Below are 16,535 nucleotides of genomic sequence, written 5' to 3'. Positions count from 1 at the left end.
CTGTCATAATTTGAGACACAGGTCTCTTCCTATAATGTGATATACTTTCTATTCCCACATGTGTGGTTATTTCATTTTTAAAATTGTTCAGTTAATGATTAATCTTCACATTGTAAACCTCATTCATTATAATATTATTATTAGTGTGTCTTTGCTTTTTATTGACATGCGAACACAGATTAATTTTCCTGTCCAGCTCAAATGTACTTGAACATCTACAGGCGTGTTGAGTTCAAAGCTGTGGTCGAGCACATGTTGATGAATTGTCATCCTAGAGCAGTGGAGAGAGATGGACCAGCATGAACCTGGTCTGAGGTCAGTGGTGTTGATGTATTTCATAGTTATTTTAAAAGATAGTAAAACCAACTGTTTCCTCTGAAAAACAAGTTCTCTGTCTTCTGGTAAATTCATTTTTAGAATATCAATCGAGAAAGTGGGAATTCACCTGGATTTTCATTAGAAAAAAAGACGAGAAAGCCATTCTGATTGATTAATTCAATGTTGTGCTCAAAACAAACCCATCTTTTATCAGAGTGCAACCCTGTGCCTGAACCTGATCTGATGCCCTTCTTCCACTAAGAAACCACAAACCTGAGCCATTTCCAGAAAGGTTGGGAGCTATTTACATTGACAAACTTTATTTGTTAAACATACATTTAGACAATGATGCCTGCAACACACTCAAAAAAAAGTTTGGACACAGGATAGTTTACCACTATGTTACATCACTTGTTAATTTAATTACTCATTTAGGAATTGTAGATACTCATTGTTGCCGTTGTACATGTGAACTATTTGCAAATTCCTGCTGTGTGCAAGACTTGATCTGCTCAACAGTCGGTGGTCACCTTTGAGTGATTCTCTTCCATGATGCACCATGCATTTTTAATAGGAGACAGGCTGGTCAAGCACACAAACTCTATGTCTATGCTGTTGTAACTCCTGCAGAACAGGGACATGGAGATTCTGTGAAAAAAAATGTGTCATCTTGATGACAGCTTCCAAAATATCAATGTAAGCCTCCACATCAGCGATACCTTCACATACATGTAGATCACCCATGTCGTGAGCACTGATGTTCAAGCCCAGAAACTCAGCACAAAACATACTTACATAAGTACATAGCTTCCTCTTTTGCGTAATACAGTTGAGGTTGCATTTATTGATGCAGTAGCAAGCTGTGTGTAGTGACAATGATTTTCCAAAGTGCTCCCAAGCCCATATGGCTGTGTCCATGACAGTAGCAATACAGTTTATCATACAATACATTGAGAGAGCTCCATGTTCACATACATTTAGCAGAGATCTCCCCAAATCTCTTTATTATGAACTGTAGATGTCGACACAGCTAAATTCTTAGTAATCCCGTGGTGATAAACATTATTTTTGAAGTGACTCATAACTCTCATAATATTTGGAACAAAATGATGAGCCAAGACTTATCCTCGCTTACAAAGCCCTAAGCCTCAGGTGGATGTTCCTTCTATAGCTTAATTTAATACCCTCACCTGCTAATCTGCTAATCGTGTAACTTTCCAGAACACTGTTACTTGTGTTACCTTTATAGTTTTTTATCTGTTAAATTAGGATTACAGTCCCTTAAAATTATTATAGATTTTTAGTTATATTGCATTTTAGTAAGTGTCTCAACTTTTAGGGAAATTAAGATTGTAAATTAAGTGAACAAGACCTAAAGAAACCTGCTTCCTCAGCTTTTTTAGAAAATGACCTTCTATCGCCCGTATACCTCTGGTTGTACTTAATGTGACTTGGTTCATATAACAGATGTAAGAAACAATAAAACATATTTAAATGATTATCTATTACTAAATAATTTCATAAGAATTTTCCATGGTTTTAAACTGAATTGTGAACAATTTGTAGTAATATAAGTAAATTGTCTTTTGAACACAACAACCCTCATTTACAGTATATAGTCAGTGTGTCAACTCATTTATTATGTGTTAACAGTTACTCATATATTCCATGTTATAACCAGATTTAAAAACAACATTTGCAGAACATAGGACAAAAAAGTGCAGGTGGAGCAGAGAGGTCTTTTGTCTTAAATGCAGGGAATATGTTGAATTTGTTTTTTTAATAAATAAAAACACAGTTTCAAGACACTAAAGTGCAAATGTTTCACACAGTCTCTGATCTCTTACAAGATGTGCACACTTTTTAATTTGGTGTAGTGTGCAGGGTTATGTCTTTTGAGGTAAATATGCATTTTTCCTTCAACTCGTTGATGCCCAGTCAGACCTGTGAAGGAAGATCAGAAGAAATGACAAATTAACATCCTACCTCATAAACACAATGTTTAAAAGCCAGAGGCGTGTTAGCTTTAAGCTCACCCAGCTTTTGAGCTGTTCTTTCAATCTTCTCCAGGGCAGCCTGCACATCTCCTCCCTCAGGTATGACCACCTCTACCTCCCCCACATGGTAGCCAAAGTCAGCTTGGTCCAGATCTATGTGCACCCCCTCCTCCTCTAAAGTGAATGACCGCCGCACTGTTGTAAACTCTGCAAAGCATGACAGATTCATTTTTCTTAGCCAGGACTCCTGCTGTGAGGAGTCTGTCTCCGCGTCTCTGTCCTCACAAACATCTTTGATAACCTCCATCACTCTCTGCTTAATTTCATGCAGGTTCGTGATCTCCTTGTAGCGAGTACACAGTGCTGCCACCTCACTATGCTCTCCACTCATCTCTTCTGTCCCACTGACGGCTGCTGTTGGACACTTGAGTTCCCAGCATCCTTTACGTTTACGCAGCCACATGTCTCTCAGCGTCAGGTCAAACTGAGGGTTGTCAAAGTACTGGTCATGAAACTGACGTTGACCAACACAGACTGGAAAGGAAAGAGAATGAGATGGATAAATAAATGCACATATGACTTCAATCAATCAGCAGTGAGTGGCAGTAAAGGTTGTAAAAAGAGTTTCAGAGGAGATGTGAAAGTTGACAGGGATCACAGCATCAGACAAGAACCTCAACTCTAAATTTACCCTTGTGTAAATGCATGGTAGACACATTTAACTCATACCCCCGATCTCCTCCAGTGTCTTCAGAGTGTCAGCACTGCATATGAACTTTCTCTCCACTTCCACACTCATCTGAAATGACACAGTGTCATCAACACCAACAGAGTGGTAGGATCATGAGTGCAGCTAAATTCACTTTTATACCATTTACAATCTGTATCCTGTATAACAGGCAGGTAATAATATAATAACAACAATGTTGTAATGTAATAGTGTGTATGTTTTCTACCTATACTACCCTTACAGCTTTAATTAGTATGTAGATTAATTACACGCAAATACATGAACACAGTGATATACAACATTATAACAATAATCCACTTACATAATACTACACATTATACAATACTAATAAAATTGTATTTATACTTTGCCTGCAGCAGATTATATTAACATAAAAACACTTTGAAATTGTAGTATTTTATCAAAGTATAGAATAGTATTTCTTTCTGATAAGACTTGACTCATTCAGCCCACGCTGATGCTGCACTGTTGTTGCTGCAGCAGACCCGCGCATGAACTTCACGTAAAAATCCACAAACTGAACCATGGAAATTTTAAAAACGAGCCGAAGCAGCGCAGACTGCAGTCTCACACACCTTTACAGGTCAGGTCCCTACGTCCGCGTAATTCGGCATCAAAATCCGAGCAACCGATGAAGCTGGGCGGCAGCTACACGTCAGCAAAAATGTATTCTGCACAGGCGCAGTTACAGACACCTATGAGGGTGTTGAGGAGCATCACCTTCCTGCCCCAGTAACGCATGGACGTAAGTGGTGCAGTTTTAATCCGCCCTTCCTCATCATAATTTACCCCCACAGACGCCCTACGCCACAGTGACTGTCTTTGGGGAAACACGCGGGACACAGCCCACGCCTGTCTCGCACCGCATTCGTTTTTTAGGTCGTCAGAGTGACACTTAACTGTCCAGGCGGACAGGACGAGGACTCGTATTCACCTTTAATGTAAGAATGAGGAAGGTTTAATATTAAAGGGAGGGGTGTGGGGGGAGTGATGGGGTGGGCTCCTGTGATCCACGCACGTTAATGGAAGTGTGTCCACGAGGCACAGTCTCATCAGGCTGCTGTGATCAGTGATCATATTATAATATAGCAGTGATATGTGGGTTATATAAGGATTTATATATCCGTGTCCCTCTGAATGTCAACAGCCACCCTCGGGGGGAGCTGTGGTCTGTTTACTACAGGGGAGAGGGAGGGGGAGAGCAGGAGAGAGAGAGAGGGAGGAGGAGAGGGAGGGAGGGAGAGAGAGCGAGAGGAGGGCAGGAAAGAAAACTTTTCACTTCTGAGGAGCCACAGAGAAAGCGTGTGCGTGTGTGCGTGCTGGAGCGGAGACCATGCAGGTAAAACGCATTAGCTAATTGCTCTCAACTTAATTAAACGCGCTTGTGATCGATTAATTGCGCTGCTTTGTACGGAAGAGTGGCCTGCCACTGCCGGACAACCGAGAGACGACGGATCGAGCCTCGTACTTACCCGATCGTTCGCAGAAATCCAACATTAAACCCAAAGTTTTTCTGCCTCTCGTCTCTTTTTCACTCGCTCTCCCGACACCACCCCCACCGTCGGGCCGATCGCGGCCACCCTGTTCTCCGCTTCAGAGCTTTTTCGCAGCCACTTAACGGCAGCACAAGCGGTTAAATTGCAGTTTACATGGACATGTGTTGCGCCGAAGTGTTTAAGGTCTGGATTTCAGCGATAGGACGCGTCTAAAGGGGGTCTGCAGGGCGGGGGGTAAGGGAGAGGGGGGCGAGTGTTTTCTAACACATCTGTGAACGGAGCCACGTTCGTTAATTAAACGGCTGTGTAGGCCTCGGTCTCCGCTGAGCGGTGGCGGAGGAGCGGCGTTTACATGCCTCTCATCCAGCGGGACACGGAGCTAACTCGAGGCCGAGGTTTGTGAACTGAAGTCCAGCAAGTGTTTTATTTTTTATATCTCTCCGAACCAGTCTGTATGCTGGAGCTGCAGTTCCCACCTGAACCAGGGCATAGTTTGTGGGGGGATGGGAGGGGGTGGCAGTTAATTATCTGTCTGCTAACAGGCTATAGCTAGCAAAGTCACACGACTGTTTTCAACCTTTTCTGGTTTCATGAGTTTGGAACGGAGGGGCAGCGGCCAGTGTTATGGCACACATAAGAGGGTGGTTTTCACTGCGGGATTATTTCCACTTAACTACGGCAGCAGCTCGACTAGAAACACCGCTTTAATGCGACGTTTGAGTCGCTACTCAGCCTAGCTGCTAGCTAATTGATTCATCTCATGTCGGCGTAGCTAATTAGACTTCTCATTAATTAGCGAAGTGTGCGCAAAGAGACGTCAGTCTGGTTCTGTCAATGATTTTAATTATGACATTGCGATGAAGGGCTGTTAAAGGTGATGTAGTGTGTGGATGCAGCCTTGTCGGAATGGAATATAGTCGAATATCCCCGCTAGCCTGCTAATTGGCATGAGGAGGAAGTGAGGAGTGTAGCTGTGGTGGCATTGAGCCTGATGTCCAGCTGCATCGTGGATTATGGATGTTTGGAGGGAAATACGCCAGAGTTGGAGTGATCTGTTCTGACTTGCAGCTCCAAACTATGTGTGGAGCAAAGTGTGATCTCTGATCTACATTAACATGTTGTTCACATGCTCACTGTGAAGGTAAAGAGTAAGGAGGAAGGAAGGGCGGCAGGGGGACTTTTGTGATTGTCAGGCAGCACATGTTATCATTTGCTGCTTCTCCTCCAGTCTGTTTTGCATTTAATAAATTTAATGCACATGTGGTATTAGATCAGTATGTTGAGGGTATGGTTATGGCCAGGATTGTATCAATACCAATAATTATACTAGCAGTGTTCATTGATACTTAAAGATTCAGTCTGCTCTGCATTTTAAAAATGTACGTGCACATGTGGTATTTAGGGATAGGCATCTTTAGGAATTTATTTGTTGGAAATGCTGAGTTGACATTTCCAACTATTTTCCTTTTTTCTTGTCATCATGAGCAGTGGTTCTCTTTCATTTTTCAGATGATTTTTGACAACTTGTACATTAAAACATTTGACTCATTCAGAACATATTTTTTAAACTGACAGTTTAATCAGATACTTATTGGTGATTAAATATAATCTGGTGCTGAGGGTGCCTAAATGCAGGTGTGTGGTGTAGGAAAAGTGTATTTCCTACTGCACACCACCAGAGAAAAGGTTCTTCTGTATAAACAAATGGACTCCACTGTAGTGAATGCTTGTAATCTCCTTCAATTAACGTGGCAATAAACGTGATATCGGCTGTTTTTCCTCGTCATTTCCCTCCTTTGATGGAAAATGGGTTGCACTGACTTCTGTGCTGCTGCTTGATTGATGTTGTTTCTGGGGTTATTTTGTGCATATAGTCGAAGTTCTTTAAAGTACTCACCCACCACGATGTTTCAAGAGTAAATAACACAGTGCAACATCGAATGTAATTGCCTCATGTAACAAGCTACACCATAGTGGACTATGCTAGCATTGTTTGATTTCCAACCACTCTAAAGTGAAGTTAAAAAATGTTTCTTCAGATGTTAATTGACTGTGGCCAATAAGGAATTGGTGCCACTTCACTAATGTTTCTCAGTGCCCATTCCTTGTGTTGAAGTAGGTTTAATGCCAAGAGGTCTGGAACAATGGTGTGTTTTCATTTTCATTGTGAACCTAATTCACCACAGTGCAATGTAAAACCCACTGAAAGTGTCATATGGATACTCCCCTGCATTTCAAAGGTGTCATTTAAACAATTGCTTTATTGTGTAGACAAAATAGTGGGGACCTCCCTACATGGTTAATGTTTAAAAAGAAGTCACAAATAAGATTTCAAAGACTTGTAGGACTGAGATATCCTGATCTAGGATTAGTTTTACTGTTGCATCCTTTATGAAAAGGTTTACATTTAGAGTTTTAAACTTGGCAGAGTATGATAAATGCTTGTGATCAGGCAAACATGAAACAATAACAATACACTTGATTCCATGTAATTACTTTTTATTCCACATTGCTCTTAGGTTTTTCTTTTTATCTGTGAAATCCTTGATATCAACAGAGGGAGTAATATTCTCAAATATGCTCTTTAATTTTCCAGGAGGAGTCTGGAGAGACACCGAGCAGTGAAAGCAATGGGGTGGCAGAGTGGCTGTGCCCCCTCTGCCAAAAAGGCCAACCAGACAGATCCTCCCTGTCTCTGCATCTCACTGAGCAACACAGTGTACTTCCATCTTGTGTCGACAGACTGTTGGACATTGTAAGTGTGGCTGCCACCCTCAACCCCACACATTATGCTTTTTGAAAGGGGTAACTTTAGAGAATGATCAAACTCTTAGTGAAATGGGCTAAAAAGGGAAACTCTCACAAACCTTAAGCCAACTCTCAACACGAAAGCTTCATCAAACAAGTATTAGTGGCTGACTGTAAAAACGTTTAAAAAATGAATGTCAAAATAGAGGTTAGAGAGAAATGTTGCATACATGTAGAGAAGCAAGATCTTGGACTTTTTTATACATATAGTAAGTACTTGAGCCAATAACTGATACTGAAATTATATAATTGTTGTAGAGGGCGCCAGCATAGTAGTCAAGGAGGTAGCAGCCAACCAGCTTCATTGGTTGCTTGGAAGGAATGTAGGCATATTTGTCGATATTCGATAATGCATTTTAAGGCCAATATCGGCTGATACCGGTATGGTGCTGATAATATTGTGCATTCCTACATACGTGCATTTAATACTTCTTGGTTACTTGGTAATAACATCCCTTATTTGTGCAAATACTTTCGGCAGTTAGCACTGAATATTTTTTTCTTAAACATTTTATTGTTCTAATATTTCTGCATACCAATTTGCTGTGTGGACATCAAGTTTGATTGGTGATTCACAAGTTATGGTCATGAAGAGTGTAGAAACAAAGGGAGCTGACATGGTGACTTAACTAATCAGATAGCTTAATATATGCCTCAAGGGTAATTTGCAAATGAAAGGCTAGTTAAATTTGCTTTGAGTAATATAACCACACGATGGGTCACGCCTAAATGTTGTGCTGCTCTAAAGCTACGTAGCATTTATGTCATCCTAAAGGAGCAGTTCGGGGAGGGAAGTTTTCTGTGAAGGCTTTTCAGATTTTTATTTTCTTTGAACAGGCTGTTCTAAAACAGAGTGCCAGTGAAAGAGAGGAGGACAAAGGTGCTCAAAAGTCTTCAGGTGAGGATGAAAAATACTTGAATGATAGGTAAATCATAAAGAGAAAGAAAATCACCACATTTGAACACTACAACAAATTAGTAGAATGTGTTTTCTGTTTATAACCACTCAGTACCCATTTAATTTAACATTTACGTTTTGATTTGTCAATTAAAGATTGACTTATTAATTTGCATATATGACTTTTTATCAGATTCTGAATCCCCGCAACTAAAGCCCGGTGAAGGCGTTGGTTCAGAGCCCTCCCAATCAAGCAAGAATTCAGACGCTACCCCGACTCAAGGAGACAAAGAGATGGAGGAAGAGAGAATAATGGAACAGGAGGGAGGTGAACCTGAGCCTGAGCCAGAAGAGGAGGGAAATAAACTCACAGGAGCCAAACAGAAAAATGCAGATGAAAACACAGAAATCCCAGAAGCCAGTGAAAAGTCAGTTGGTAAAAATGGTGTGCCACGTGAAAATAACACCCGCTCATTCAAATGCAATGCCTGCCTGGAAAATTTTCCCAGCAGAACTGCCTTGAGTGTTCATTACAACTCTGCATCCCACATTCAGAGGATGACGACAGGCTCTGCCAAACAAGGTGGCGAAAATGATCCTCAATCTCCTTCAGTTCCTGTTTTGTCTCGGCCATACGTATCAAATAAACCCTACCAATGTGCTGTATGTCGAGTTTCTTACAATCACGCCATCACCCTCGAGAGCCATATGAAATCTGTCTTGCATCAGACCCGCAGCAGGAATGCTGGAATTGTTGCACATGCTGCAAACAGTGCAGCGACCACTGCTGGTTTAGGAGGCAGCACCCCCACTGCTCCAAATACTAGTAGCTCATCTAGAAATGGATCCACTCAGTTAGTGACAACAACCAACTGTGCTTCTCCTGGGACAGTGATGGTGACGGCTACAAAAGACGGAGAGCAGATTCAAACTTCACAAGTGGCTCCCTCCCTTCTCACCTCCCCTGTGGCCTCAGCTCAGGCAGTCTCAGCCTTCCTCACCCTCCTCACATCGAATCCAAACACTCTCTCACACTCCCTCCTCCCCTCACTGTTTGCAGCCGGTGCAGCTCCTGGTGCAGCCGCACATCAGCTCGTGCCTCAGCCTCAGATGGTCATGCCCTTGATCTTGAATGGGCTTCAAGCCCAAACTCAGCAGCACCAAGAGAACCAGCAAGGCCAGCTCCTCACACAGTGTGTGCCATTTGTTGGTCTCAGCACAGCCCAGCAAGCTCTCCTAACCCAAAGACTTAACAGCTTACAGAGCCAGTGGCCCTCTGCAGGTCTTACAGCAGACATACAGCCAGAAGAGCAAAAGCAGACTATAAAATGTGACGGTGAACAAGACAGCCAGCATAGTGTGGAGGCAGTTGAGGTCCCAGGTCAGATCAAGGACAGAGCTAACTGGATGACAGATAACAATAAAACAGAAAAGCCTAAGAAAGAGGACAGTAAAGAAGCACAGTGTCCCATTATAGAAGGAAAAGTGAAGGCTGAGAGTAATGAAGACAATGGGAAGGCAAGTAGAGATAGCACAACAGATGGAGACTGCTCGACTAATCAGTTGGACCTGGAAGGTGATAAAGCAGCTAGCCTGAATCTTTCCCCAGCGGGCACAGAGAAAAGCCTCCGCAATAACAGTCTCTCGCCTTCTGCATCTGTACCCAGCAACTCAACCCTCAGTCCTGTAAATTTAAACCTTATGCTTAGTCCTGATTCTACTCCACAAAAATCACAATCGGGGACTAGCCCTTGTGGTTCTCTTGGGACCCCAAAATCCAGTCCTATTACAAATGCCTTAACTAACAACCAAACTAGATCCTTTTGTACTACAATAGGATCAATTACTTCAGAACTTCCACTGTTGTCAGAGTTCCAGTCAGAGGTTCTCTGGGCATTCTTTGAGTCACGTAGCGAGGCTGATGCTGCAAGTCCTCCCCGTGAAGACTGTGAGGCACTGGGCAGAGAGGTGGGGCTTTCTGAAGAAGAGGTACGTAGGTGGCTGAATCAAGCCAGACATGCTAAAAGAAAGCAGAGGGCCACAGAGTTAGAAAACCTGCAGGGTGTGACAGGAGTTACACGACACACCCAGAGTTTTGACAATGACTATGATGATGAGGAAAACTCACTGATTATAGCAGAAGGCGACGATGATGCTGAAGCTTCAGGGAGTCAGGCAATAGATTTATCCAGAACAAGAGGAAAGCGTAGACGGAGAGACATTGGAATGGAGGGTCAGGGAGATTACTGTCTTACGTCTGACTCTGAAAATGAGGTCTACACCTCTGTCATTGTGTCTGATGAGGAGAGTCAGAGTGGATCTCTGAGGGAGGGTACTGAGAGCCCTGCTAAAGGTGAAGTGCTGCGGGAGGTTCATGGTGATAAAGTGTCAGTTGGAGGAAAGGTCTTGCGCTCCACGACTGTGTTTCTCTCTGATGCAGAGGAGGAATATGAAGATGATGAGGGTGGAGGAAGTCAGGGAACCAAAAGGAAAAAACAAAAGGGGGAGTTTGAGCATGATGAGGTGGAGGTGAAGAAGGAGAGACAGGACCCAGATGTGGATCTAGAGCTGGAGGCCCAAGGGGATCCTCCAAGTTCGCAGCTCCATACATTGGAACATCCTGAGATTTCAACCAGTGCTTTACACTCACTCCCATTGTCTCTCGCTCACTTTTCTACCCAGTTCATCAGTCCATATGTTCTCTCTCTTACCCCTTCACTGATTGATGGGAGCAAGATACCAGTCTTTACAAATCCACCAACCATCACACGCTTCTCGGGCTCTCCTTTGTCGCAGTCTCTCTCCTCACACAACCAAATTTCTCATTATCTGCCAAATGGTGGGGACTGCGAGTCTGCTCTAGACCTCAGCATGGGGAAAAACAGCTCAAAATCTGCCTCCTCTTCATCATCTTTGGCTGACAAAATTGCTGCACAGAAAGGGCAATTGCTGGATGGGCTTGGCCTGAGACCTACATCCAAAGGTCTCGTAGTTGTCCAAGTTAAGCCTGAATCTGTGAGTGCCATGGCCTCCTCCAACAGCAGTATGAGTCTCGTTAACTGCAATAATATGACAAAGTCTAGTATTTACATGAGGGCGACAGAGAAAACTAATTCTTTGCTATTGGAAAGGGAACGAGTAAAGGAGAGAGAGAAGGAGAGGGAGCAAGAGCAGCAGCAGCAGCAGCAGCAGAGGAAGGCTAAAGGAAAAAGGTATCGGGATATGCGACGTTCAAGAACCATCATTCAAGCTGACCAACTTGATATTTTGTATGGCTGCTATTTCAAAGACCCAAATCCTGGGAAACATGAGTTTGAACAGATTTCAGAGTGGGTCCACCTTCCAAAGAAGGTTGTTCAGATTTGGTTCCAGAACATGAGGGCAAGGGAACGAAAGGGTGAGGTCAGATTTATCAGTGATGGCACACTGGCAGCAGTGGGCAAACCTCTCATCAAATTTACCTGGCCTCTCACCAAACCCATATTTTCTAACAAGCCCACTTCAAACAATACTGGATGTATTACAACTACTCCAATTGTTCGCACCCTCATCAAGACAGAGAGTGAGCCCGTGAAGGTTGAAGGCAAACCAATGATAGTGAAAAAAGTAACACCAGTTCCCATCAAGCCTAAGGAGGTGGTTTCTTCTACTGTGGTCTCTCCTTTGAGCAGCAGTGCAGTGCCAAAGACCAAGCTTGAAACCACCAGCAATGTCACTATGGTCAAAGTTGCACCCAAAGTCACCACCCCTGTTCTCTCAGCTCCCACCAAGGATCCAATCCCCATTGCCCCAAGACCAGCCCAGAAACGAAAGCTAGAAGATGAGAGCGAGGAAGAAAAGACTGATGAAGAGAGAGACGATGAGAATGAGATAGGTCCTGGACCAGGGACCACTAATCGCATGGTGCCCAAACTGCCCTCAACTCCCATTAACAACAGGCCTCCTGCCACAACAGTGGTAGCACAAAAACAGAATGGGCTTAACTACTGGACTCCCAAGGTCCCCATAAAGATCAACACTATATCAAGAGAACAATTGGGTCTCCCCACACATACGCCTCCTCGTACCATCCCCCCTCCACCTACCCCGAGCATTGCTCCAGTCAGCCCAAACACCCCCAGCTCTGCCAAAGTGGCCATCCCAAACACCCCAGCTGTGGCTAAATCAAGTCCAACAGAAAGCGGTTTTCTGCCCCACTCATCCAGCCGCAGGCCTCGCACACATTTGTCCTGCCTACAGTTGTCCATCCTGCAGTCCTGTTACGAGACCTGTGCTCACCCTAATGCCATGGAGTGTGAGGCAATAGGCACTGAGCTCAATCTGCCACTCAAAGTGGTGCAAATCTGGTTCCAAAATACCAGAGCCAAGGAGAAGCGTTGGAGGTTGCAGCAAGAAAAATTGGTAAGTGGACATAATTTAATATCAATGCTGTTTAATGAATAATCACATGTGTGTGTATAAGAGTAATAAAAATCACAGACTAAGTCTTATTTTTTTTTTTACAAACTATAAAAAAAAGCATCTTGTTTGGTCAATATTTAAATCATTTTTGAAACTTGGCATTCAATAAATATTTGTTTTGAAACTTATTAAAATGTATTTAAGTTGCTAATGTCTTTTTTTCTCTCTGAAAGTGAAATGTTGTCCATCAGCATTATTTTAACAATATTAAGTTAGCATGTTATAGTAGCCAGTAGTCTATCTGCTCTTTGCACTTGGTTTTATTTTTCTCTTCTTTTACTTTAATCTTGTTTGTTCGTTATGAACTGAGTTTTTCTTAGATGCATAGGTGAACTTACAAACTACTTGACAGTGGAAGTACATTATAGCATTACTGTCACTATTGGAAAATACTTTGTGATACAATCTGCAACAAATTAAGCCCTTGACAAACATGACACTAAATGTTTTCTCTCTTTGTCTCTCTGTCCACTTCCCTTTTCTCAGTCTCCTTTGTCAGGTGGAAAACTGGACCTGAGCTCAGGAAGCTACTTGCAGTACAACGCTCTCAAAGCTAATCGTCCCATCCTGCCCAAACCAGTTAATCTGACAGTTACCGAACCTGCAACTTCCACGGTGGCTGGACAGGCGGTGTCAAAGGAGGCCCTGTCAGGTCGCTGTGAGGTCTGCAATGTCTCCTTTGAATCCCGGGCTGCAGCGAGGGCCCATGTCTTCTCCCCACGTCACCTTGCAACCCTGAGAACCACTAACTTTGGCCAGCCAACGACGCTTGTCAACAAAAATGGCACCGGTAATGGCGGACCTGGAAGTGTCTCTCATTCCTCTCCAGTTATCAGCTCGGGTGCAGGTTCTGGAGGAGAGATGAGTATTGAGTCCCCTCCACCAACGGTCACCAGCAACAGTTAGAGACCCAGATCAGGATTGGTCTGCACACTGACTATTCTTGGACCCATATGGGCTTCTCAGCTTTTAATAAACAAACTTGAGCACTCATCAAAAGCTAATATCATTTAGTTTTTGAAGTTGGCTCCCCCTGCACCCGCTATCCTTTGCTCAACCTTCACTGACTTACAATCCACTAATCTACAGACTTCATCTGGAGTTAACGCAACAGCAGACTACTTCCACGCTGTGTCTCACGTAATCAGCTGCTGTCTGATTAGTGATCAATGTGTCTCAAGTTTTCCTTGATCCTCATACACTTTGTCCAAACACTTTTGGTCCTAACCCTGTGGTTATATAATACCTTACTTCAGCGAACTTCCTCTAGTTTGTAAAGGCACTCAACTTGCCATGCTTGAACTGTCCTACCCGAAAGACTGATGCAAAAGTATTTCCTCTTTGGAAGTGGCCATTTGCAGGTGGGCCCAGAAACACTTTTTTTGGGATAATAACATGAAATACTCACATTAGTAACTCCCAGTTTGCTCCTGTGGAATTGCTTTTCTTATGCCTCCTTTCACTTGTAAAGCAAAGATCGCTTGTGCAAGACACGACTGGACTGAAGAATTGAAAGAGGATTAACTGGTATTGACTGTCACCTTTTAATTTGCCATGGCAGTGTGATCTGAAGACTGTTGTGTCTATCGTCTTGGGATGTAAAAAATGAGGTACTTCAGAGAGAACAGGGCTGTTGAATTGTCCCCAGTAAATGTTCATTTTTCACGACAATCCAAACAGACAGGGCAAAAAGAAGCCATGGACCGCAGAGTCCTGGCATAGCGCACTTTGACACATTTTACATTGTTTGAAATGTTTTTAAGCATTCTGATGCGAGTGTCTTTTTATGGGAAGATACAATAATGCATGTTGGATGCCTTAATATAAATCACCTGAAATAAAACGATTTTGCTTTTCTAGTCTAATGAAACATGCTTTAGGTGTGAGAATAATATTGTGAAAGATACAAACCTAGGAACAAATGGAGAAGAGCTCTGTTCCAAAATGGAAAGTCTCTGAATGTCATCTTTATATGGGAAAAGACAAGTCATGTCTGAAGTTCTCGTCTTTCTGGTTTTCAAGAACAATAACCAACTATCATGCTTTTTACAACAGATGTTTGATCCTGTGGATTTAACGTTCCACCCAAATATTTTTGATCTCATGTTGGAATACAGCTCTTCAGACTGACAAGGAGATAGTTTTCTATCAATGTAGGTGTGTTTAGAAATATAACCGCCTTAAGAGGAGGCACCACCAGGTATATCAGGTCAAGGCCAGGTGGTCTTCGTATAATATTGGTGAATTAATTTCATCTACATTTTGCCCATAGGTGCAGACTGAGTCCTTGAATTTTACCATTTTCTTTTCCATGAGTGATGTGCATATGATAACGTTAAGGTCTGCATTTTTATTCACTTCAGTATTTATATCAACATAAAGCAATTAAAATTGGTATAAGAGATTTTATTTAGGCCAAAATCAATCCTCTTGAATATTTATAGAAAGGTGCTCGAAATGAGCCGTTTCCCACACTATTGTCTGTCCCCTGTTTTCTATTTTGTTCTTTTTTTTTTTTTAAGTTACTAATCCTGGTTATGTACGTGCTGTGAAAAAGACACCTGACATCTGGAAACAGTGACAAGGGAGAAAGATGGGTATTACCTGCATCCTTAAGGGACTAAGAAATACTTCAGTCTAGCAAGCAAATTGGGAAACATTAAATGTGTTGACTGAGAGCTAATAAGATGGTGCTGTGTTGAAGGACACATAACATACTAAAGATGTTTTCCTTCGATTTAAGTTGTATATTAATGTTACTATTGATAGTTTTAACAAAATGCAAAATGAAAACATGAACTTTTGTACAGAAATATATTAAAAAATAACTGATATTCCAAAGTAATCCTCCCATTGCTTTGTCATTCAAAAACCAAAAAGCTATCTTGAGGTTGACAGAGCAGGAGAGGCATTCATAAATGCAAACTGTAAAGGACATCCCACGGCTTGACACTTGCACTAGTCCACAATTTTTTATTTTTTTTTTGCACCAGCTGCAGACATTTAAAAAAGACACAACCATTAACACAACACTTGGTGTGGTTTTTGCAACGAAGATGGTGACAATGTGCTTTCATGAATATTAATAACTCCTGTTTGAAACTGTAACTTGTCTGTAAAGCAAGGACATCAGTGCTTGGACCTCAAGACTGGGATCTCTCTCACTCACTCACACACACACACACACACACACACGGTGTTGCACTGTCCAAACTAGATAGGTTTTTATGGAGATCTGCTTTTTATTCTCTTATGTTTTGTCACTTTGATTATCACTATTGTTATAACTGTACTACTACTTATACAATTTATCATTACTCATCACTGTTTTTTTTGAATATTATTGATCCATAATGGTTTAAATGCCACCTCTGCTCCAAAAGAGTAAGGTATTCCTTTTGAATATTGAACAATAATAGTGGCAGTGTTGTTATGAATTGTTAGATTTTTGATTAAGCTTAATTTTCCCTCCTCACTTGTACCTGCCTTTTGTGTTGGTCTCCATTATGCTTTCTTTGATATACGGAAAAAAGAAATAAAATCAGTTGAACAACAACCTGTGTGCTTGTTGGGTTTAAGGACATACACACATTTTTGGACTAAGAACAAAGAGAGCTATAAATTGGAAGATAACAAGTTTTGGGATATGTTCTCCCATAATTGAACTAGCGATAACGACTCAAAAACAAACAAATCCTGGATTTGAAATTGAAACGACTGATATGTAGATTATTATTTTCTTAAGAGCATATTTAGGAATGTAGTTAGTCTTATTAACCAACGCCACTCCTTTCCAGATGAAGATG

General features: G+C 42.1%; 2 protein-coding genes across 3 annotated transcripts; one reads left to right on the top strand and one right to left on the bottom strand.

Annotated features, from left to right (window-relative positions):
• Positions 1-1,932: 1,932 nt before the first annotated feature.
• Positions 1,933-3,757, bottom strand: thtpa (thiamine triphosphatase). 2 transcript variants are annotated; one of them, XM_044038430.1, is made up of 4 exons: positions 3,642-3,757; positions 3,045-3,114; positions 2,355-2,849; positions 1,933-2,262 (listed from the first exon to the last, which is right to left on the bottom strand). In XM_044038430.1, the coding sequence occupies exons 2-4, from the start codon at positions 3,112-3,114 to the stop codon at positions 2,162-2,164; spliced, it is 666 nt and encodes a 221-aa protein (XP_043894365.1). In that variant the 5' UTR covers positions 3,642-3,757; the 3' UTR covers positions 1,933-2,161. The 2 variants fall into 2 exon arrangements, with proteins under 2 accessions (XP_043894365.1, XP_043894374.1); XM_044038439.1 differs by lacking the exon at positions 3,642-3,757 and having other exon boundaries at positions 3,007-3,065.
• Positions 3,758-4,309: 552 nt separating this feature from the next.
• zfhx2 (zinc finger homeobox 2) lies at positions 4,310-16,285 on the top strand. The gene is made up of 5 exons (XM_044038375.1): positions 4,310-4,405; positions 7,159-7,317; positions 8,208-8,268; positions 8,462-12,669; positions 13,216-16,285. The coding sequence occupies exons 1-5, from the start codon at positions 4,400-4,402 to the stop codon at positions 13,633-13,635; spliced, it is 4,854 nt and encodes a 1,617-aa protein (XP_043894310.1). The 5' UTR covers positions 4,310-4,399; the 3' UTR covers positions 13,636-16,285.
• Positions 16,286-16,535: the final 250 nt, after the last annotated feature.

The sequence above is a fragment of the Solea senegalensis genome, linkage group LG1 (genome assembly GCF_019176455.1).
Source record: "Solea senegalensis isolate Sse05_10M linkage group LG1, IFAPA_SoseM_1, whole genome shotgun sequence".
Classification (NCBI taxonomy): domain Eukaryota; kingdom Metazoa; phylum Chordata; class Actinopteri; order Pleuronectiformes; family Soleidae; genus Solea; species Solea senegalensis.
This window is presented reverse-complemented; position numbering and strand designations above follow the sequence as displayed.